Source organism: Solea solea, chromosome 1 (genome assembly GCF_958295425.1).
Source record: "Solea solea chromosome 1, fSolSol10.1, whole genome shotgun sequence".
NCBI classification, from domain to species: Eukaryota; Metazoa; Chordata; class Actinopteri; order Pleuronectiformes; family Soleidae; genus Solea; species Solea solea.
Window position 1 is genome coordinate 32,057,323 of NC_081134.1, and position 22,749 is coordinate 32,080,071.

Sequence of the window (22,749 nt, forward strand, 5' to 3'; positions counted from 1 at the left end):
ATATCTGGCAGTTTATTTACAATGTACTGCATGTTACAATAGTGTATTAACAACTTAAAATAATAGAAAAACACTGTTGTTGTACATGAACAACTGATTTTTCATGTTAAATTTTGAATTTGAACAGTATAAAACATATTTCAAATAATGTTTGTTTGAGTTTTTGTCTCAATGACTTAAAAACAGGCCAAATAATGGAAACTATGTACAGGCATTTCAACTCTCTGGTGACAAAGACGCCGATTCTCGGGCTTCCTGCAACAGTACGAGTGAAACTACTGTAATAACCACACATTGGCTTTGACGTGCAAGTTCTAAGCTTTCAGAAACCGTTGGATTTCTTCTGAGAGCACAAACCGTTGAGTAATTACGTGAATGCAAAGTGCACTTGTGAAAACGTTGAAGTATAACTTGTATCAAACAACAACTTCTGAGATTGTCGTTCCTCTGTTTTTTTTTCATTCCAGTTCAAGGCCCACGCGTCCAGATATTACCCCCTGCTGTGTGAGATCATGCAGTTTGACCTGATCCCAGAGCTGCGGGCCGTCCTCAGGAAGTTCTACCTGCGGATCGGCCTGGTCTTCAACATTGCACAGCTGCCCGAGCCGGAGCCGGAGCCGGAACCGGAGCCTCAACCGCGTCCACGCGGAGGTCAAGAGACGGACACGGAGGTGGGAGAGGAGGCTGGCGAGGAGGCGCAGTGACGGAGCTCTGCGTCACCTCAGCAGCCTCCACGTGGTTTTTCTATCAAAACACTTTGGCCTAAAGTAGCTGATTCGCTATTTGCTACCACCCACCCACACCCTTAACCCCCTCGTCCTCCACCACCACCCGTACACAAACACGCCTACGAGCCCAGATGGAGTCGTGGAAATCACGATACATTAAAAAAAACAGTTAACGTCTTTGTACGAGGTGTAGCGAAGCCTCCACTGGATAAAAAAAAAAACTACTGATTAACGACTGTCTCATATCTGTGATCTGCTCAGACGGAACATGTTTCGACGGCGTGTGCTTCTTACTGTATATTTAAAAACAACGTAAAGGAACGAGCGGTTTCGACGGAGTGTGACGAGCGCAGCTCGACAGTAACGATCTTGTCTGTCTGCACCTCAGATGGCTAATATTAGTATCCACATCCTCCTTGGATGAAACTAGTTGTACAGATCTGCCGCTGTGTAACATAATCTTATAACACTAGATTATTTTCATTTATTTTTGTTTGTTTGTTTTTTTTTCCTCTGATGGATTCAGCTGCACTTGATCTTTTTCCTTTTTTTTTTTATTTTAAATGCACTGGAGATTTTACTTTTGTGATAATTTATTTTGACTTGTACTATCTCCTGAAGATTGTCCGACACAGTACGATTTGTATTTGACCATTAAAAAAAAGAAACAAACAAAAAAAAAACAACAAAGTGAAGGGGTTAAATTAAATTATTCCATTTTATGTGTTCTTAGGTTGGTAGACGGAGGTCGATGATTAACTGGGCATCTGAAAACTGGAAAACAAGAGAGGGCAACGTGATGCTTGCTGCTTTTTAAGTCACTCGTCTGTTTCTCGTCATTGTTCTTGAGTTTAGTTTTCACTCTTGTGCACAAAAATCAAAAGTTAATAATAATATATTTAATGTTTGTTTTTCTTTTTCCTTTTGGTTTTGGGGGAACGTTGTGTGTGTGTGTGTGTGTGCGTGCGTGTGTGTATAGAGAAAATGACAACAAACGTTAGCTGTGCTTTAAGTACGAATGGGACGCGTTCCTGCTCATGGATGTAGAAAACAAAAATGTATATGATACAGCAATGTAAAGTTTTCTATGTTGCAAAAAAACAAAAAAAAGGATTATGTACAACTTTCTGTACGATACATCATCTGGCATTCTAATCAGGTTCTAGGTCAATAAAGTTTTTGAACTTGGTTGATTTGAAATGATAAATAACCTGACGTGTACGTGTGTCTCTTTTTTCTTTTCTACAACAATCACAGCCAGGACAAGAGTGAAGAACAAACACATTTTTATATTATGAAATAGACTCTATGGAACATTTGCAGCTAAAAATACAATTTGTGGGTTTAATTGAAAGCTTTTAATCTCTATAAACTGCTTTTTTTCACCTACAGAAGCAATTGAGTTTTGTTCAACTCGACCGCGTGGATTTACAGAAACAGTACGCTACAGTTCGGGTACAGCTTTTGGTTTCAACGATTTAGGGAAGTATATTTATTTGGGATATTCACTTTTGGAATTTATTTAAAAATGGGATGGAGCATTACCATAGAAGACACTTTAACTGCGATCTGTCATCCCCTCACGAGAGCTACGTGACGCCGTGCGTCAGCCACTCTCCGGCCTCTCTCTCCACGCCGAGCGTTTCACGGCAGACGACGTGCCGGGTCGCAGCCACGGCTCTGTGGCAACGGTGTCCACGGAGACGCGTCCCCCTTCCAGGACAGAGGACAGAGACAGGGCGTCCTCTTCACCACCGCCGATCAGTCTTTCTGGAGAAAACGGCAGCCATTAGACAGTTAGAGTGAAAATGTTTCCATAGTTTTAAGTTAATTAAATGAGAGTGTTCATAAGATGATACATAGGTGAGTCGGTGGTCCCCGGCTGGTTTAGTTCCTGACTCAGGGAAACGGACGTCCCTGTCATGCACAGTCCTCCGTGGACACCTGTGGAGGTGTGACAGGCCTAGAGTCCGGCAAGAACACCATCATCACTGGAGACTTTTTTTTTCCCACCTCACCTGATTTTCTGTTGTGGTCGTCGGAGTCTCTTCTCCTGATTCTCCTGCTCTGGGCTTGACCTCTGACCTCAGGCGCACTGTGCGGACTGTTTGACGACTGCAGGGGCTGAGCGTCTGCCTGGATGTCGCGTGGCTCCCTCTCTTTCGTGGAAATCTGTAAAAGGAGTAAAATTAGGAAAACTAGAGGGACATCGAAGAGGGGATTCTTCTTTAAAAACATCACCAGCACCGTACGTCATTGTCACGTCTGCTCTGTGACGGCGCCCTCTCCTGGCGTCCTGCCGAGAACTGAGGGGTTTTCTGCCGCTCCTCGCCGACGTCGTCGCCGTAGACATCTGACAGGAATGCTCGACGTTACACTCGTGTCTCATTACATGTCCAACAATCACACACTGTGGGTCTGTGCTATTTATTTTGGTCACAATCTGGATCTTTGTCTATGTCTGTCTATCTCTTTAGAGCTGGACACATTACAGAGAGAAAGCTTCATGTATAACATGAAACTCAGTCCAGCAAAACCTTTTACTGACATTTTTAAAAGAACTCCCTTCCTCCCTCAGGCCTCTGAACAATTCCTCATCATCTGCAGCCACTGTGCTATCGCCTCCCTGCAGCTGTCACGCTCCACCTTGAACCCAACACTGGCAGCAGCTACGACACAGAGAGCCATGAGCTGCCATGAGCTGGCATGAGCTGGCATGAGCTACACAACATGGCACTGAGACAGAGAGGTGAGTTAGTCTGGCACACGGACGCGTGTGGTGTGGCTGCGTTGTGAGAGGAGCGTGTTGTTGATCTTTGAGGGGAAAACGAGCAGCAAATGTATTGTGTCGCAAACCGATGTGAACACTTTGTTCTTGCTTTGAAGAGGTGGTGAAGATGTGTGTCTGCGTGTGTGTGTGTGTGTGTGTGTGTGCAGGCTCACCGATAAACGCAGTCTCAGAAGGCAAGATGGAGTCTTTGTGGATGTGACGCTGAGGTTTGTTCCTCTGAGAGAAAATGCAAACCACCAGTAAAACATCTCACGTTATATAACAAAAGGCATCATTTTAGAAGTATGTGATGATCACTCACGGGATAATAGTGGCTCAGTTGAAGGTCCAATAAGTCTGAAGGGAAAGAGAGTAATTAGTGAAAGTGTGAGGAGATTTTTGGTGTGTGTGTGTGTGTGTGTGTGTCTGCTGCTCTCTGACCTCTGTCTTCTTCTCCCCTCATGAGCCGGATTTTGCGCCGCTGTTCGCGCAGCAGTGCCTGCTGCTGGATGTCCAGACTCTGAGCGTCAGTGGGAGGGTCGGGGAACATGTGAAGGACTTCCTCGCGAGACACCGTTTCTGGAAAAAGCAGAGGGGAAGGGGGAAGAAGAGGAGGAGGAGGCTCTTTTAGGCTGTATATAATATGACTGATGCAGTTACCGTAGCACAGATGATAGAGAATAACAAAGGGAACACTGGCAAAAATCCAACATGTGAATGTACGGAACGTCATACTAGCATTTGTTTGGTTTATTACAAGCTGCCGCTCTGTAAATCTCTCAAATCCACCGCATTAACTCAGTCTGGGAACAAACCCAAAACCATTTCCTCGGTCACTTCCTCGCGCTGCCAGATGACTGCCAGTCACTGATGGACACGCCAGATTAAAGTTACAGAGAGGTTAGAGGATGGATGAGGCTCTGGAAAGACTGGACTGTTATCGTTCTGCTGCCAAGGTTTTAACTCAGTGACTTTATCACTGGTAGAAACACAGAGATAAGATGAAAGTGCATTATTATATCATTTAAACTGTGACCTCTTCTTGCTGACTTGTTGTTTTTTTTCTTCCGCGACCTAAGGATGATCCGATTTATGGAGGACAATGAAACCTGTGTCTAATCAATGACTCTTCTTCACCTCTGTATTTAAGCTGGTTGAACTCCCTGATGTGTTGCATGTCAACACGTGCAGCGACAGAGTAGGTTTTCGCGGTCGACGGCTCGTCCGTGTCCCTGCGCTCTGACTCAAAGGCGTCCACTGCAGGGCTTCTCCGTCTTCTGGACCTGGGGTAGAAGGAGAGGAAATAAAGGAAAATCACTTAAAAACAGAGCAACTACCTCTAATAATCAGGAGTGCAACTGCGGTGTGTATGGACGAAACTGACACCAGTCAAAGATGATTTGAATAAACACTGAGCAGAGACTTTCTTTCACAGCTGATGTGAGCCTTCAGCAACAACCTGACTCTCTGCTGCTGCTGCGGCTGTGTCTCGCCCTGCTCATGTTGCAAAGTGATGAAGATAGGTGGGAAAAGAAAACAACACATGTCCTGTTGGGGACCAGACTGTTCCATTACTGCAGTGATATTAAGTTTGCTGAGAGAAATCTTTAATGGAGATTAGACGATGGCCAATTTGACCCAGGTCACTTTCATTAGCTCGGTGAACGAGGAAGCCCTTTGGAATAGGTACGGCAAATCAAAACTGCCATTTCCCCGAGACAGAATTAGTATTGTGTCTTCATCTCAGTGCATCAGGAGGGGCATTAGGTGAAATGAGACCTGAAAGGGTGGAGCACATCTAATAGCTTTTTATGAATTATACATTTTCAGCCTGGGGGGGGAAAAAGTGATGAAATCCCTATTTAGTCTTTTACGTATGGATGTATTATTACATCCATATTACATCCGCTGCTCAGAGGAGTCTTAGTGTGTGTTACCTGTTTGGAGGAGTGCACTGAAGCTGTCGTCCATCTCTTTTATCCATCTGACCTTCCAGTTGTTTCTGCTCTTTCCTCAGGAACCTACGGAGGGCGGACAGCTGTCGGATCACTTCATGGTGACCGTCTAAAGCAAACATGGGGAGGAGTGAGGAGGAGGAGTGAGGAGGAGTGAGGAGGGCAGGGAGAAGAAAAGGATGAGGTATAGTTTGACCTGGGCCTTTTGTTTATAAATGTGTGTGTGAATAGTGCTTACAAAAAGTTTCATAAATGCTCCAGCAGATCGCCTCAGGCAGCAGCACTAGCTGCAGTGTAATCTTACGAGTTATAACCATAAAAAGTGTTTGTTTACATCAGTAAATGCCTCGGATTGTTATTGTTAGGCTAGGTGGGGACTAGGGATGGGACGATACCACTTTTCTTTTGTGTCTGATACTGATATCACAAACTCGAGTGACAGCCCGAACGTGACTCAGTTTTGCTGATTTTTATTTACATTTTTACAGCCTGTGCATAGTGAAGCATGCAACATGTATGATTTTTGGATTGTATCGGATTTTACAATTTTATCTGTCCGATTATCGAACCGATACTGATACTGATTTCCATCCCCGTTTTGCTCTCTGTAGGGGGCGCCACAGTGGACGTGCCATATAAGCCATGTTTCCACAGAGTGGAAAGGTTGGGCTGGATAAATATTGTTTTGTGTTTCCACTCAGAACAGTAAAAAAATAACTGGCCCCAACCGTTCCGTTTTTGGAATGCTATGTAATGCTATGGGTGGAGCTAGACCGGCTCCACCCACGACTGATTGCGTGACAGAAAAGCGTGACTCCCCTGCGACCCCTGCAGTTGATTTATCGATGGTGTGGCTGATGCACAGATAAAGACAAAGTCTCACCTTCCAGCTGGGCTGTTTTCCCAGGGACTGATGGGTAATGTGGTGCTGACACAGAGCGTCGACTCACAGTCGTGGAGGAGAGTTGACTCACAGCGGAGGACGCTCTGGACGCCACGTTGTTAGTCTGCTTCCTCTGCAAAGCTGGGACAGGAGGCGACGACTCTCTCTGCAAGTGCATGAGCGGACGAAAAGCTTTTAATAAAAATATACACGACGGTGCCATTGACTTTTCAGGATTTACTGTACCTCATAAATCAGAGGTGCCCTCGTCTCCGTCTCTTCTTCCTGCTTCACCGTCTTCTCCTCCTCCTGGCGACGTGTTTGAGGTTTGTTCGTCCAACTTTGGTTCTCCGTCTTTTTCTGCGGAGAGGAAAGAAAACCGTCTCTCACTAGCAATCAGTCTGGAACACACCTTCCCTGTGAGGAGGAGGAGGAGGAGGAGGCACGATGAAGTGCTCTCCGTCAAAGAGATGAACTCCTCACCTCAATCTTCTTCTGCTTCCTTTGCTCCTCCTCATATTCACGCTGCATGCGAATCCTTTGCTCTGCCAGCCTCCTCTCTTCTTTCTCCTCCTCCATTCTCATTCGTTCTCTCTCCTCCGCCTGCAATCTCTTGTTTTCCTCGATCTGTTGGTTGTTACCAGAGTTTAATTTCTCCGACACACTTGGAAGGAAAGGGTGAGGTGATGGATATTGTGCTGCGAAATGCAACTTCACCAATAAATGTTGCCACATTTTAAACATTGTTAATTTAAATTACAATCAATAGTGAAAGCTTCTGACATAAATTCAGAAAGTATTACGATTTGATTTAGAAACGCACTAAAAACAAATGCACTTCATGTTATCTTCAATCAACTTTTTTTTTGCTTTCTTTCTTTCTTGCTTGCTTTCTTATTTCTTGCTTTCTACACATATACAAATGTGTGGCCTAAAATCCTCCAGGGGCCTTAAAGTGGAATTCTTTCTTTCCATCAGTTCCCTCTTTTTCTATCTAATCTATCTTCTTTCTGTCCATCTTCTCTCTTTCTACACATAAAATAATGGAGGCAAATATGACGTGTGGCTTAAAATCCTACAGGGGCTTTAAAGTGGAATTCTCCAAACAGCAATTTTACCAAATTAAACATTACAATGGCGGATTAAATATGTGTTTTACATACCTGTTGTTTCAGGGCTTCTTTGTATGTGTCCTGCATGCAGAGCTGCTGTGGGTTTGGTGGATATTTTAAAGCTATGAGGACAAAGTGAGACACAAAGTGATCCATCACAACACAAAGAGCAAACACACACACACAGAAGCACAAAATAAGACTCTAGTGACTCCTCTACCTGATATTCGATGTGAGAAAGCAGCTTTGCCTTCAACCTCGTGAGCGTCACCATTCGTCTTCAGAAGGTTTTGCGTCTGCTCACAGTTCTCGGACACGTGATACTTAAATGACTCCTTGTTCGTCCTGTGCATTTGATTCAGGTCACCTGAGGACATGGACACGTTTATCATTCTGTGTCAGTCTGTTTGGACGTATCATCGTCATCCATCATAAAAGCACTGTCTCCTCAGTAGGAAGCATAAAAACCAACTCACTAAAAAGATTGCCTTTTTGGTCTTTAATGGGAGCGCCTCCCCCGCTTCTCCCCCAGGGATTGTACGCCGTCATCTCAGCCTCTATCTTGGCATCATATCGCTCCCGCTCTTGCTTCTCTCTTCTTTTATGCTCGTCTCTTTCTTTGATCTGGAAACAAGGATGAGAGATGATGGCAGGGTGTTTGAGAAGTTTTTCAAAGACCCCCCGCTGTCTTTTCTGTTTCTTTGTTTGTAACTGTCTTCTTATGATGTTTCGATTGTTTCTGTGAAGCTTTGATTTGACTCTTTAAATTTAAAAGAGGAGCAGGGTAGAACTAGAAACTAGAAGTTACCAAAAAAGCACTTACAGGATAATTATATACTAAAACTACCATGTTCTATCAAAAAAATAAGGTCTACCTCTTCAAACTAGTTTTAGTTACAGTAATTTATGAGCTCATCAGTGTTTTGCTGCCTCCTTCAACCACAGAAACTTCCAAATGATGCTTCACTCGATAATTTCTTTGTAAATGAAGTAGATGTCATTCATACCTGCTGCCTGAGAGCTTCCTGGTAGATCAGAGCGTTCTCTCTCCTCTGCTTGGCCTCGTCCACAGGAAGCTCACTGACATACAGTGGAGATGATGATGGTCTGTGCAGGTCAGTCGGTCTGGATGTGGACAGACAATGTGTTAAAAGAAAATACTAGGGATGAGAGATTTGGAGAAAATATCAAATTGTGATTTTGATTTGTGATGAAACAGTTTGAAAATCAAGCTTTAGTTGAAATATATATTCTAATTTAAGTGCAGGAAGTTAATGATATGAACTGTTTCCAACATTTATGTGTTAGATTTGTGAATTGGGATACGAACAAACAATTAAGATATTCAATTAAACTTAAACTTGCATCCCTTACAGCCTCAGTCTCAGCGGGGGAAATTAGCATCTATTTATGTGAAAAGAAAACCACACTCTGCAAGTTGACTTTCAGTGTAACATAACAGGACTTGTTTCCATTATTTTTTGGCCCGTTTTTGCTCATTAAGAGACTCAAAAAATTATGTTTTACACTGTTCAAATTTCAAATTTAACATGCAAAATCTGTGTTTCATGTACAACTGCAGTGTTTAAATTGATAAAACCGTATTTTAAAATGCAGTAAATTGTAAATCACTGCCATATATAGGAAGTTATTCTGGAAAAATGGGAAAAACTCTTCTCTGGGCCTTTCATGGTTAAATTAAGAAACAACAAAAAAAATGAGAGATTGAAATGATCCTCTGAATAACTAATAAGCTGTCACTGCAGACATCAAGGTGATAAATGGAACACTGACTCAGAGCGGTGACCGGGTTTGAGAGGAGGCAGTTCCTGAGGCGAACTGTGGAGGCTCACTGACTCCTGCACCCGTGCAGCCAAATCATCTGATGAAAACAAAAAATAAAGGATAAAATAAGATAAGATATACTTTGTAATCTGTGCCCAAAAAGTGACCAAAAAAAAACATGTAAAACATGCATAAACAGAGAAAACCGGCAGTAAGTGGAAAGAGTAGTAGAGGGTTGTTGTACAGTTCAGATCAGGGGAGTTGGGCTGCGCCAATTATTTTTTGCTGAATGATTTAGTATGCGTGAGAGTCTTGTTTTGTGTTTGACGGCGAGCAGGTTGTACCAGGAGGAAATGCTGAAGGTCACTTCTCACCTTACACCTTACACCTAACAATACTGCACAAGATCATAAACACACACATAGTAGCAGCTGTCTGCTGCCACCATGTGCCAACAGTAAAAAAAACCCAAAAAACATTGAACTCAAACCAGACAGTAAAAATTGAAATGGAGAGTAAAACTAATGTAACCCTACAGAGCAAATGAATGGAGTCTGATGTGGATCCATAAACTGTGTACACTATATCTCTACTACACTAATGAAATAACTTCTGTGGTAAAAAGATTGAAGAACTGCTCTTGGTCACTGATGTGGTGATAAAGTGACACCATGATAAATCCTGATTTAGAGCCAGAGACTTTATGTTGTTGTTGTTTTTTACGACCACAGTACTGTACTCATCCTAAATACTGTTACACTACCTCTGCTGTTCATGTTCTAATGCATAATATAACACTGTAGATGTTTCAAATTGACTATGCAGCGTAGGAAATCCATCATTTTTAAAATCCATTGTTTTTAAATTAACAATTGGAAATGACGGGTTTATTCATTTTAAAAAACATTTGGAGTCAGAAAGTTTCTCTTGACACACTGTCACACACACACTTTTAACCCTTAGATGCGCCTTCAAAAAGGTATGTTAACACACCTAGAGCAAGTTTTTAACCCTTAAATTGCCATGTTTTTGTCATGACACATCAAAAATAGTGATTTGAATGGGTTTCAATGAGGACATTTTTTGTACGTAGGTGTGTAAGTGTGAGTATTTTAATAAACGTTGTTTACAATAGACTAAAAAAAAAAACATGAGAAAAATTGAGAACACTCAAAAATGCACAACCAACACAATTTTTAACAATATGTATGGGGAAAAAAGGATAAAATATTCTGGAAATGAAAAGCCAAAAACACAAAAAAATGTGTCTAGGTGACTTGGTGTTTAAGGGTTAAAAACAGTGCCCACATGGAAAATTACCATAGGTTTTATACGTGCCATAAGATATGAAGGACATTGAGCAAAAACATTGATTCAAATTTAAAGTAATAGTAATACTTTGATAGTGAGGAGGATTAGGGTCCAGTGGATTTCTTGCTCCATAGTAGTAATAGGCTGCATCATATGGAGTTGTGTAATTATTAGTGACCGTGGGAGGGACTGGAGGTGGAACACCAGCAACCCTAAAACAACAAAAACAAAACCATCCAAACGACAAATAAGTGAATTTACAGCAGGATTGTTCACGTAGGATGTATTTCAAAGCAGCGGTGACGTACGTACCTTGGCATGGTCGCCTCTCTCAGCATGTTTGAGATCTCTCTATGGTAATCCTCGTTAAAATAATCCAGTGAGGGGAGACTCTGTGCTGCTCCTGTCCCAGACCCAGACCCGGGTGCTGTGTTTCCTGTCGGCTCCACCTGAGACTTCCTTGGTGAAGCTCTCTGCTCCGTGTTCTCAGGGGGTTTCTTCTTGTCCAGATCAGTTCCAAACGTGTCGGGATGATCATCATGTCGTCGCCAGCCGTCGCTTTGTTGACGTACTGCTCCAAACTGTTTGATACGGTCAGACTGTGGCACGGTGATTATTCACGACACATGGAAAGTGTTTACAGCAGACAACGATTGTGAAAGATGTAATTTAAATTCGTTGTGTAATTGTCACCTTTTTTTCAGGGTCTGTAGCTCCAGTGGCTGCAACTCTGAGCTCAAGTTTCTTCTCCCTGAAAACAGAGGTGAGTGTAAATCATCCTCTCGTTTTAGTTTTTGCTGACCCTTGACGTTTAGTTCAGAGTTTTTATTGTCCTTGCAGATGATAAAGAGCTTTTATGTTTTTGCAGTTGGCAGTGGAAAAACCAAACGTGACTTGAAAACAATCCCATTCAAAATGAAAGTGCATCAGAATTGTCAATAACAGTGTAAATCAAGAATTATGAAAACTGGTACTCTGTGGGAGCCTGTACCTCTGTCCAGAAGTTTGTCATAAAGAGATTAAACAACTTTGCCAGCTGATCTGACTCTAGTGAAACCTTGTCAGTTAATAAACACTTACTTCATCTTGTTTCTCTGCTCTTCTGCGATTTGTTTCAGAAGCTCCTGTTTATACTGTTCCTTGCGCATCTGTGAGGCCGCCTGTTCCTCTGTTGCTCCTGCACGACAAACAAACAAACAAACAAACACACACACAGATTCAAAACAGATGTCTAAGGAACAACAATCCCACTGTGTCAACGTGGGTCCAAAAGCATCATGTAACTAGCCTGGTATTTACCAATTAGGAGTCCAGTAGCAAACTCGGCTGTGTCCTTGCTGGTCGCAGGGCTCGGTCTCACCGCCACCTTCATGCTCTCTGGTTTTTGAGAACTGTTTGCAGAACAAAGACACACAGACTCAACACATCCTTATAATATCAAGTGAATTAAAAAGTAACAGAACAACCAGTTTCATAGTTTGACTGCAGATCTTTCTTGGACGTGAAGCCTCGGGCTCCGATCAGTCCACCCTCTCTGATTGAGCCCGGTGTGAGTGTTCTCCTGGAGCTCGGCCAGCACTGACGCTCGATCTCTGGCCCCCTCACTTTAACAACTCACTGACAGTAACTCAGCCCTAATGGCACGAGCTGGAAACAATGGAACGCAACAGCATGTGAGAGAGGTTCAGAGCGGCGATATCCAAGTATGGAAGCGATGATCAATACCTGTCTGTGCGTTGACTCATTCAATCAGTGCGTTATTGACTGAGGAAAATGTATGTGACCTTCCAGGAGGATGTTATTGGCTGTCAAACTCTCACAGACTGTGAATACTGTTGCTGTCTAAATGAAGCCATTCTCATAAAGACATAGATTTTGCTTACTTCAAAACCAGGTCATTGTTGTTCTGATCACGAACACGAGGGGCCTCCGCTTCCTTTGGAGCTCTGCCACAGAAGAAGACAGGTTAACATTTATTGAAAGATCATTATACGACAAAAGTAAGTACCAGTAAAGAGGAATCTACACCTCTTATCGCTGCGTTCTCTCATACTCTTCTCCTCCTTGCCCTCAGGTTCTGGTGTGTCTGTGTTCTTCCTCCTCCTCTCACCAAACTCCAGCCTCTCCTCTTCATCAGTGAACGGCTCCTCCTCAGAGCTGTATGGTTCTATCGGTCTACAGAGCAGCAAACGCCGTCTGCGCCGCTGCCGTCGATCCCAAGTCCTTCTGCTTTTCCCTTGGTTCTCAGCCTCGGTCAGAGTGGCAGCGTCTCTCCTGGATGCAGGGCGACCGGTGCGAGGAGTCGTGATGTTTGCTTTGGTGTTCAGAGGAGGCAGGAGGGGAGCAGCTGGAGATGGAATCTGTCCAGGCTGAAAGTGAAAATGTGGGGAGTACAAACACAGTATTTCTCAATGTGTAACGTGTCGTTTTCATTACCGCAGCGTTGATGGAGGGCGTTCTCCTCTTGAACCTCCTGGTTTGAGCTTTTCCCTGGAGGAAGAGGTTGTATTCTTTCTTCCTCTCTTCTCTCAGTTTTTCCTGTTAAAGAAACAACGTTGGTCATGTCATATCTCATTCAGACAAACTCTGAGTATTAAACAAAATAAACAAAGTATTCAAAACTATACCAAAATAAAACACTGAAAGAATGAAGTAGAGTGTCAATGATGAAGTTCCCGTGTTCCTTAAAAGCGACACAGTGATTCACACAGTCGTTAATAATAGATGACTAATTTGTTTTAAATATTCAATGTATAGTATGCAATGGAATCAGCTGTTTCTATAGTAACCACCCATTCTGATGATAGTCGTCCCCAGTACACACATGGAAACCAGGAGCTTCCATGGCAGTTGCTCCCAAATTATGGAATCAGTTCCGTCCGAAACATACTCTACCAGTTTTTAATTAACTCCTTGGCTTTTAATTTAGAATGAGAGTGTTGTGTTCTCTGTTGTTTTGTTTATTTTTATAAAATTAAAATGTTTCTTTCTTATTATTATAACTTCTTTTATAATATTTAATACTATTTGTTTTTGAACCCACAATCCCCCGGTTCCAGAGACTGATAACCTTGTCCACTGGGTCTCTATGACACTGCACGAACACAAGTTCTAACAAAGTCCCTGTGGAGCAAAAGCAGTTGCTGTGAAACACAGCGAAAAACAAACGTATAATCAACACATTATTTCTGCCTTAGCTGAGGCGCTGCAGGATATCCAGTCCACTGGTGTTGATGAACCACCTCTTGCTTCCCATCCCATTGATGTAAGTTAGACATTATTCTCTGAATTGCCATCCTTTACCCAAATCATGGAAAAACTATTTTCCAATTTCAGCTATTTTCCATTTTAACCTAACTTCAAACAGAAAGTTCCTCAATATTACAGAGATGTTACAGTCTGGTTTCATCACCAGCTGCACCTGCATTGCACTGCTCCAACACACCTGATTCCAATGATCAGCTCGTCATCAAGCTCTGCAAAAGCCTGATAACGACCCATTCATTTGAATCAGGTGTGTTGGAGAAGGTCTAATAACTAAAACATGCAGGACAGGTGTCCAACACTGGGCCAAAATACACCATGGTCAGTTTAGTGCCAGTCTTTGGACAGTGGGAGGCCAGAGAGAATCAAAACTTGATAACTTCATACAAGTGACCTGTTTGCTGTGAGGCAACAATGCTGACCACAGTTCCACCATGTGACCCTCTTCACCTCAGTGCAAAGGCCAAAAAACCTTTTTAATCTAACAGTATGAGCATATGTGTATGCATGTATATAGGATATTTTCTACTCCATTTACATATTTAATTTTTGATTTTATACTGTATTGCCTCTTGTCTTTTTAGCCAAGTACATTTTCTTAAACTAATTATCTTTAACTTTATTCTGTCTTCTTGTAAAGAGTAAACCATTAGTCAAGTCAGCCCAGTCTCGTGTGGCTGTGAGACAGCTGTCAGGGGAAAATATCCTATTTTGTTATGCTGTAACGCACATATCACACACACACACACACACACACACACAAACACACTAAAGAATAGACAGACTCACACCTTCTCCGATAAATTCTCGTCTATAGGCAGAGAGAGACCCTGTGGTGGTGGACGACGTTCACTCGTTTTCAGATCCTTTTTCTGAGGGAAGATAATGCAGCAAAAAATCAAAAATGGAAACTAATCAGTGGTTTACATTTGAGGGTATTTTCCCAAATGCATCATCAGACCTTGGTGACATAGTGTTTATAGTCCAGCTGGAGCTCCTGCAAAAGTTTCTGTTTCTTCCTCTCATACTCTGTTCCCAGCTGCAAACTTAGGTTCAACCCTGGAAAACAGACAATAAAACAGTAAAAATCCATCCAGAGAAAAGACCCTGCTCATTTAAGAGGTTTTGCACTGTACCTCTGTCTGTATTGGGGATTATGCCTTGCACGGCTGATGCTGGAGGCATATTTACAGAGTTATCTACATCACCAGCTCTGGACTGTAGAGAACATTCACATGTAAAAGTCATTTAACCAACATGTTTATAATATTTACGAATTCATTTTAAAGCTTACCTTAATTTGTGTGCACAAAATATCTTTGTATGTCCTTTGAACGTCCTAGAAAATCTCCCTGTCCTCATTTATTTATATCCACACCCACAGAACCTGTGAATAACGACTTTAAGTTTAAAAATGTATGTATTTTTATCCACGGAGCAATGCCTGACAAATGCTCTTGTGTAGAGTAGACAGCCATTAAGGCGCAAAGCATCATTCCGTTGCTAGAGGCAACCATGACACAATAGTTCATGCTCCTAGGAGAAGCTAACGTTGCTAACACAAACACCCTAAAACAAAAAACATGTATATAAAACGCGTCAACTAAGGTAATATTTTTTAATTCAGTCTAAATGTGTGACTATTATTGTTATTAACTGCGGTTAACCTACATCTACACTCGTTTCTCCGTTGTCAAACTATCTGACGCTGAATTTTAACGCCCTCCTTACAAAGGCTTTTACGGTAAAAAAATCCAATGACTCAGGACATTAACATCCGCTTTTCAAAATAAAACACTGAGCGCATCATGTCTAGGTGCATGTTTGAAAGCAAATTTTAATTGGAAAAATAATGAAAATTAAAAAAAGTTGAGTTCAGCACATTGATATCTACATTACATTACATTGTCATTTGGCAGACGCGTTTATCCAATGTGACTTATAATAACTGCATTTAAACATTTGGGTACAAACAAGAGCTAGAAGTAAGTTTGTTTTTTATTGTCATCGTTGTCTTAGTCGAGGTAGAGTCGAAAGAACTTTACTAATAGGTAAGTAAGTAATCTACTTTACTTTAGTTTTTGAGAAATGTAAAGTTAAAATACCATATTCCTACTTTTTAATTTAAAAAAAAAAACACCTACAATTTAAGATGTAATAAAAACTACAATCAACATAATTTCTGAACAAGACTGACTAGTTTGTTTACATTTTTTGGGGCAAAACATGTTTTCAAACGAGCACTGATAAGGTGTGCTTAGTGTTTTATTTTGAAAATCGGATGTCTATGTCCTTACAAATCAGCTTGACGCATTTTTTTTAACCGTAAAAACCTTTGTAAGGAGGACGTTAAGATTCAGCGTTTAGTTTGACCACGGAGAAACGAGTGTCAGATAGCTTTTAACTTTAAAAATACATAAACATGTCACGTGAAATATTAACAATAATAACGCAGGCAAGCGAGTACGAATTACTATGTATTTGGGACTTACTGAGTACGAAGAAAGTCATTCCCTCGTTGACAGTTAGTTTAATTGTCCTCGTTATCGACAGTGAGAGAGAAAAAAACTCAATCATATCAAGTTTAGTTGTATTTCTTAAAAGCGCCGCTAGGTGTCAGTGCAGCCCCAGTGGTTGGTTGACTTCCGCTCAGGACGAAACCATGTTTTTTCTTTGAGAGGGGGGATTGTACTTTTACACCACTTAATTACGGAAGGAAACGCTTGAAGTTGAATAAGATTTGTACATGTATTGTTCATTTTTAACGTTTTAGATATCCTATATAATACAAAACGTATCAACGTTGAGTTTGAGTGAATGTATGATAAGTCTACCCAGTGAGTGCAAGATGGTATTATTCACTGTCATGGCTTCCTGAGTAAATGGACGTCTCATTGCGCTGCGGTAACAAATAACTGAAAAATAGAACGTTTTATTTCCTTATTTGAGCTTGAATTACGTTTTCAAATCTGTATAAATAACCATGGCGGGGAGCAGCACAGCGCAGAAAACATGGGAGCTATCCAACAGCATGTCGGAAGTTCAGAGCATCGATGAAATTTACAAATATGACAAAAAGCAACAACAAGAAATCCTCGCTGCGAAGCCATGGACGAAAGAGTAAGTAAACAACACCAGTATTTTATCAAAGAGTGAGCACACGACAACAATGTTGTATTAAAGAGTGAGTTAACGTTACTGTTATTGTAAACCTCTCTTTTTTTGTTGTTGTATTATAGCACACTATTGTTAAAATGCCGTTTGAACTAGCAGTTGTTTTACTGTTTGTCATCAGCAGCACACCATGTTACACCAAAAACGTTGATTATCTAACTGTGTCTCTGACCCACAGTCACCACTACTTCAAGTACTGCAAGATCTCAGCTTTGGCCTTGTTGAAGATGGTGATGCACGCAAGGTCAGGGGGGAACCTGGAGGTGATGGGCCTGATGCTGGGGAAGGTCGACGGTGAGACCATGATCATCATGGACAGCTTTGCTCTGCCAGTGGAGGGCACAGAGACCCGAGTCAACGCACAGGCTGCTGCATACGAATACATGGCAGCCTACATTGAAAATGCCAAACAGGTCTGTCTCTTCACTTGAAGAATCTAGAGAGAGCACTCAGAGAGTACAATGAGAAACACTTGAAACTATACACTTCCCACTTCCATAAAAAATATCCCAGATCTCTATCCAGACCACCATCGGAATTAGGGGTGGCGCTCACAGGGTAGTACCTCGTGATATGATACGTGACACATGGTCCATGATACCAATAATATCACGATATAATGATTCCTCAACGAGTCAGTGAAAAGTTAAAAGTGTGGGATTTCTCTATTTATTCACAACATAGAGAACAAAGTGCATAAAGTCAATATAAGTTGTTTAATCATTATACAGAATTAAAAAATTGTGTATAACATTGTAATATGATATTATCACGTCCATTACAAAAAATATTTGCAGGTAGCTGCTCTGTTTGATGTACACTCACACGATTTGTTTTTAAGTTTATATAAATGTAATATCTTCTTACCTTTTGGATTTAAAGAATATCATTTAATATCACACAAGGTAATATAAAACACCCACCTTCAAGTATTTTGTCATACTTTTTCATGCACTATATTGTTGGCACTGTTGCAAAGCAATGAAAAGACAACTTAATATTGGAAATGTTTAAAAAAAAAAGTCTAAAGGTCTTAAATTCATCATGGTCATTCCTTTCTGGTTATTTTTACTCCACATGTTCTCCATTAAATACATTGTAGTGTTCACTACACTGTAGAATAAATAGATTATAATGCAAACGGTTGCTCTCTGACTTTGCTGCTTAAGATGTTTTTCTCTTACAAAATAACAACAATAATAATAATCAGAATGATAATATAACAGAATATTACATGTTTGTTTTTCCAGTATCTATTTCTACATGTGGATATATTACAGGCCTCATATCTCGAGTAATGACCTCCGTGTAATCTGTAATCCCTCAGGTTGGCCGGCTGGAGAACGCTATTGGCTGGTACCACAGTCATCCAGGCTACGGTTGCTGGCTGTCGGGCATAGACGTCAGCACTCAGATGCTCAACCAGCAGTTTCAGGAGCCCTTTGTGGCCGTTGTGGTAAGAGAGGAAATGGAAACCTCTTGTTATTTCAAGTCAAACACTTTCTTCACAGTAAATCCTAATTACATTCATTAAAAAGGAATTCAGGAAAGTGAGCTCTTTTCTGTCTCAGTGTGACAATACATGCTGGTGTGTGTGTGTGTAACTGAGAACGGGGGTGAGGTTGTTGATAAATGAGTTGTAGGTTTCCATGTAGTACAGATTAATATATCGCTATTGCAACCATATATGCTATTTATATTTCATTCGGTCTCGCGGTGCTTAACTTGCCATGGGCATTGTGTAATTAAGTGTGCGTCTGCAGCACACTGACAGCCACAGCGAGGGGCTCCTGGTGGCCAGACTTGAGTCATCCCCGGAGATTTGTACGACCCGTGACTTTTGTTTTCCTGCTCTACTGTAATCTCGCTTCCTACAGATCGACCCCACTCGGACTATTTCTGCAGGGAAAGTCAACCTGGGTGCCTTCAGAACCTACCCTAAGGTAAAGTAAAGACTAAAAATTATGAAAATAATGTGTCGTTAATGCTGTTAAAGTACTTATTTAACTTGTTATATAGTATATACAGTCATCTGTTTAGCATTTCCTCTTCGGTTTTTTTTCAGGGTTACAAACCTCCTGATGAGGGACCCTCAGAATATCAGACGATACCTCTGAACAAGATTGAAGACTTTGGTGTTCACTGTAAACAGTGAGTGTTGAGATATATAAATATATCTCATGATATTAAATATCACACACACTCATAATTTGTAAATTATTTTAAAAACTCTTTGTGTCGCTCAGGTATTACGCCTTGGAGGTCACTTACTTCAAGTCCTCCCTGGATAGAAAGCTCCTTGAACTCCTATGGAACAAATACTGGGTCAACACCTTAAGCTCCTCTAGTCTCCTCACGGTGAGTCGGCGACGTCAGAAATTAAAATCCCCGCTAATTGTTTGACGTTTTTGATTTATGGTTAATTATTACACTATAACTCATTGCGACGTGCTGTAGTGGGTTTGTGATGCCGTGATTTATTGCGGCCTATTAGCAAAGCCCTCCTTTTTGTTTATTAATGTTGGTAATAAGCTTAATTTTAACTTTCGTACAATGGGATGTATGGATTAAAGTGGAGTCTTGACTGCTGTCATGATGTCCACACAGATCGTCTCCTTTCACCCCCAGGATTTACATATAAAAGATTGAAAGCAGCTCATGTGAATTCCCATTGTGGCTGCAGTCACTCTGTCCCGATGCTTGACTAAACAGTCTAAATAGGCATCAGGCTTATCCAAACAGTAGGCTCGTTGGCATTCTGGATGAAGACGAATTGACTACATGTCAAGAAGGAGCTGCTCGGCGGGTGACAAGCTTTGTCAGTTGTTACACTGTCACCCTGCTTGCTGGGGCCCCCGGTGTCATTGTGTTTAATTACCTTTTTCCACTAAAAACACGGCCTCACCTTAAGCAAACTTTCCCCCGACTTCTCTTCATTCACCACAAGGCACAAAGTGTTCCCACAGCTTTCTGCACAGATTTGTTGGCGAGCTGCAGGAAAAATCTTGTTCTTTTGTTGTCAAATTGTGCATGAATTTGGCTTCTGTGTGTGTGTGTTTGTGATGGTCAGAACTCGGACTACACCACGGGCCAGGTGTTTGACCTGTCGGAGAAGCTGGAGCAGTCGGAGGCTCAGCTGGGCAGAGGCAGCTTCATGCTCGGCTTGGACACGCACGACAGGAAGTCTGAGGACAAACTGGCCAAAGCAACACGAGACAGGTTCATGTTTTTTTTCTTAAGAGAAAAGAAAAGAAATGCGTTCTGTGGCTGCAGCCTGTTTTTCCCATTTACATCCATTATATTGTACGTCCTTAAAAGAAAGCAGTTGACCGTATCATTCTTGTTTTTTAAATCATAACCATATGATGCAATGATTAATTGATTATCAATCAGTTACTAAATTAATTGCCAATTATTTTAGTTGTTTTAATGATTAAAATAAGTTTCCACTTCTTAAATATTAATATTTACTGGTTTCTTTGCTCCTTATAATGAAACGAAAAATCATTAAGACTCAATCATTTTGAGGTTTGGGGAAACGTTTTTCAACATTTTATGATATTTTATGGACCAAACAAGTACTTTGATTAATGTCACAATTCAATATATAATTTTGATAAAAAAATTGTGTGTGTTTTTCAATTTCAAAATATGGAATAATCTCCAGATTATCTCCCTAATAATTTAAAATTGTTCTTAAAATTTTAATAATAATTCAGAGGATGGAATTAGCATTATATTAAATTCTGGATTAATATTTTTGATCTGTGGCGTTTGTTTTGAATTTGTTTGAATTACAGTTCCTGAAATTTAGAATTATTAGTTATTTGATTAATTAGTATTTTCAATTCTGTAGGCTTGAACTAAGCTAAGCTTCATAATATGTTTAATTTATTACGAGGTAGAGACAAATCAATACAAATAACTGTAATGAAAGTCTATTTATTTATCTATATTTAGTGGTCTTAAAAGAACAGTATAAATGCCACATCTCTATATGCTGTTTTTTTTTAATCTGTTTTACTTAAAAAATTCTATAATCTCCTTTTTTGTTTGTTTGTTTTAGCTGTAAGACGACCATCGAGGCGATTCACGGGCTGATGTCTCAGGTCATTAAGGACAAACTCTTCAATCAGATCAACACTTCTGCCAATTAAATGACGAGCTGACGTTGTCACCCTGGAAAATGTTTTTGTGCATTTATTTTTTTTTAGGATTAGGATTTCTTCTTGTGTCCTAAAAAAAATAAAAAATACAACTATACTGTATGTGTGTGTGTTACATATTTTTAGACAAAATGACATCAGTTTATTTAGGTTTGTTTTAACATGACCTACTTGTCAATTGAAATTAAACAGTTACACTTACGCTACAGTACAGTTTCCTAATGTGCACCACGTTATTGTTTCCTTTCATACTTTTTTCCCCCCTTTTTTTTTACACTTCAGGCCTCTACTCCCCCGCAGCTCAGTGCTTGGACACACACCTTAGTTTGGGACCAGTCAGTCACTCGAGTGCAGCCCGTCACAGCCGTTTTTACATAATGGAACAACAAATGTCTAAGCTTCTGCGTAGGCTCACAGGGAATCGGCTGCCATGTGTGGGACGTCTCTGCGGAGTCACTCCCAGCTCCGTGTTTTTGGCTCATGGTGGTACACGAGTGAAGTGGGCCAGCTCGTCAGGTTGTGGCGTGGCAGTGATGCAGTGCAGAAACAGAAGCCGTACACACTGGAGTCTATTCACCCAAGGTGTCTGCTCTCCATCGAAGCAGACACCCAACCACGTCTTAACTTTTTTCCACTTTTTTCCTTTTACAGACGGGCGCTTTGCCTTGGGTTGGTGTCATGTCTTTTTATGGTATTGTAATGGTTAAATGTGTATTTTTTTAATGTCAGGTATTGCAAAGGGAGAGAATCCCAGTGGGGGCAAAGGAGGTGTCTGCTTTTTATCATGTGCATGAGCTTTGGCACCACTTCTTATAATGATTTTCTTCTAGTATTATAATGTCGTGTCTTAAAATGGACTGTTTGCAGTACAGGAAACTTGGTTTGTATTTATTGTAGAAATTATTATATACCTTTTTATAGGCACACATTTTGTAATGATGTGCTACAGTGCTGAGTAAATATTTAGAGAATGCACTTTCACATCATATTTGGTCATCCACCGTGATTTAAGAATAAGATTTAAGAAACATATTGAAGTCGTTGGAACATGTAAATATTGTACGAGTACAACCAGATGGACATTAGTATGCATGACTTAAAGTGGGATAGAAGAATTTATGTAAATTCCAATCATGTGAAATTGTCGGCTGCCAAAAAAAATGCATTACCAGTGAATTTATTTAGCTTTATTCTTTTTAATATTTTTGCTGTGTTAGAATTACAAAGTAGGTTCTTGTCACAGTAGAATACCTAATGTGGCTGTTAATTGATACTGATACAGAAACAACACCTTGATAGAGCTCATGATTTAACAGCCACATGAAGCTTCTTGGTATGAAGACCCTATAAGATCAAATGACTCCACTGATGTTTAGTTTGGCTCTGAGGAGAGTTCAGTGTGTCGTTGTTAGGTGCGTGGAATCCTGGAGGTGCTGCACTTCCTCTCAGCCGTGTGGTTCTGCATAAGTGGCAGCAACGACGTCCACTCCCTCACAGGAAGCTCAGGTCATGGCATGATGTAGATTAACAAAGCAGGGGGTCACCAGCAGACCAGTGTTTTGCGGTGGTCCTGACATGCTGTGTTTTCCCTGGGAGGACAG

General features: G+C 41.0%; 3 protein-coding genes across 9 annotated transcripts in view; 2 read left to right on the plus strand and 1 right to left on the minus strand.

The window, feature by feature from the left end:
• The window catches only part of arfgef1 (ADP-ribosylation factor guanine nucleotide-exchange factor 1 (brefeldin A-inhibited)), a 45,204-nt gene extending 43,266 nt beyond the window's left edge, over positions 1-1,938 (plus strand). For all 6 annotated transcript variants that reach the window (XM_058647310.1, XM_058647401.1, XM_058647570.1 and 3 more), the window contains one exon: positions 468-1,938. In XM_058647310.1, coding sequence (XP_058503293.1) covers positions 468-704 — 237 coding nt within the window. In that variant the 3' untranslated portion in view covers positions 705-1,938. The remainder of the gene's footprint in view (positions 1-467) is intronic.
• Positions 1,267-16,470, minus strand: LOC131471326 (centrosome and spindle pole-associated protein 1). Of its 2 annotated transcripts, none has more exons than XM_058647865.1 (29): positions 16,301-16,470; positions 15,103-15,195; positions 14,945-15,026; positions 14,770-14,867; positions 14,600-14,680; positions 12,981-13,082; positions 12,573-12,913; positions 12,428-12,490; positions 11,844-11,935; positions 11,625-11,721; positions 11,238-11,295; positions 10,857-11,143; positions 10,632-10,756; positions 9,243-9,330; positions 8,456-8,573; positions 7,925-8,072; positions 7,669-7,815; positions 7,500-7,570; positions 6,820-6,963; positions 6,583-6,696; positions 6,337-6,502; positions 5,436-5,562; positions 4,636-4,781; positions 3,940-4,077; positions 3,821-3,855; positions 3,672-3,735; positions 2,981-3,081; positions 2,747-2,900; positions 1,267-2,498 (listed from the first exon to the last, which is right to left on the minus strand). In XM_058647865.1, the coding sequence occupies exons 3-29, from the start codon at positions 14,991-14,993 to the stop codon at positions 2,335-2,337; spliced, it is 3,318 nt and encodes a 1,105-aa protein (XP_058503848.1). In that variant the 5' UTR covers positions 14,994-15,026; positions 15,103-15,195; positions 16,301-16,470; the 3' UTR covers positions 1,267-2,334. The 2 variants fall into 2 exon arrangements, with proteins under 2 accessions (XP_058503848.1, XP_058503928.1); XM_058647945.1 differs by having other exon boundaries at positions 2,380-2,494.
• Positions 16,471-16,663: 193 nt separating this feature from the next.
• Positions 16,664-21,245, plus strand: cops5 (COP9 signalosome subunit 5). The gene is made up of 8 exons (XM_058648068.1): positions 16,664-16,928; positions 17,161-17,395; positions 18,310-18,438; positions 18,860-18,925; positions 19,048-19,133; positions 19,229-19,340; positions 20,053-20,201; positions 21,049-21,245. The coding sequence occupies exons 1-8, from the start codon at positions 16,792-16,794 to the stop codon at positions 21,137-21,139; spliced, it is 1,005 nt and encodes a 334-aa protein (XP_058504051.1). The 5' UTR covers positions 16,664-16,791; the 3' UTR covers positions 21,140-21,245.
• The last annotated feature ends 1,504 nt before the right edge of the window (positions 21,246-22,749 follow it).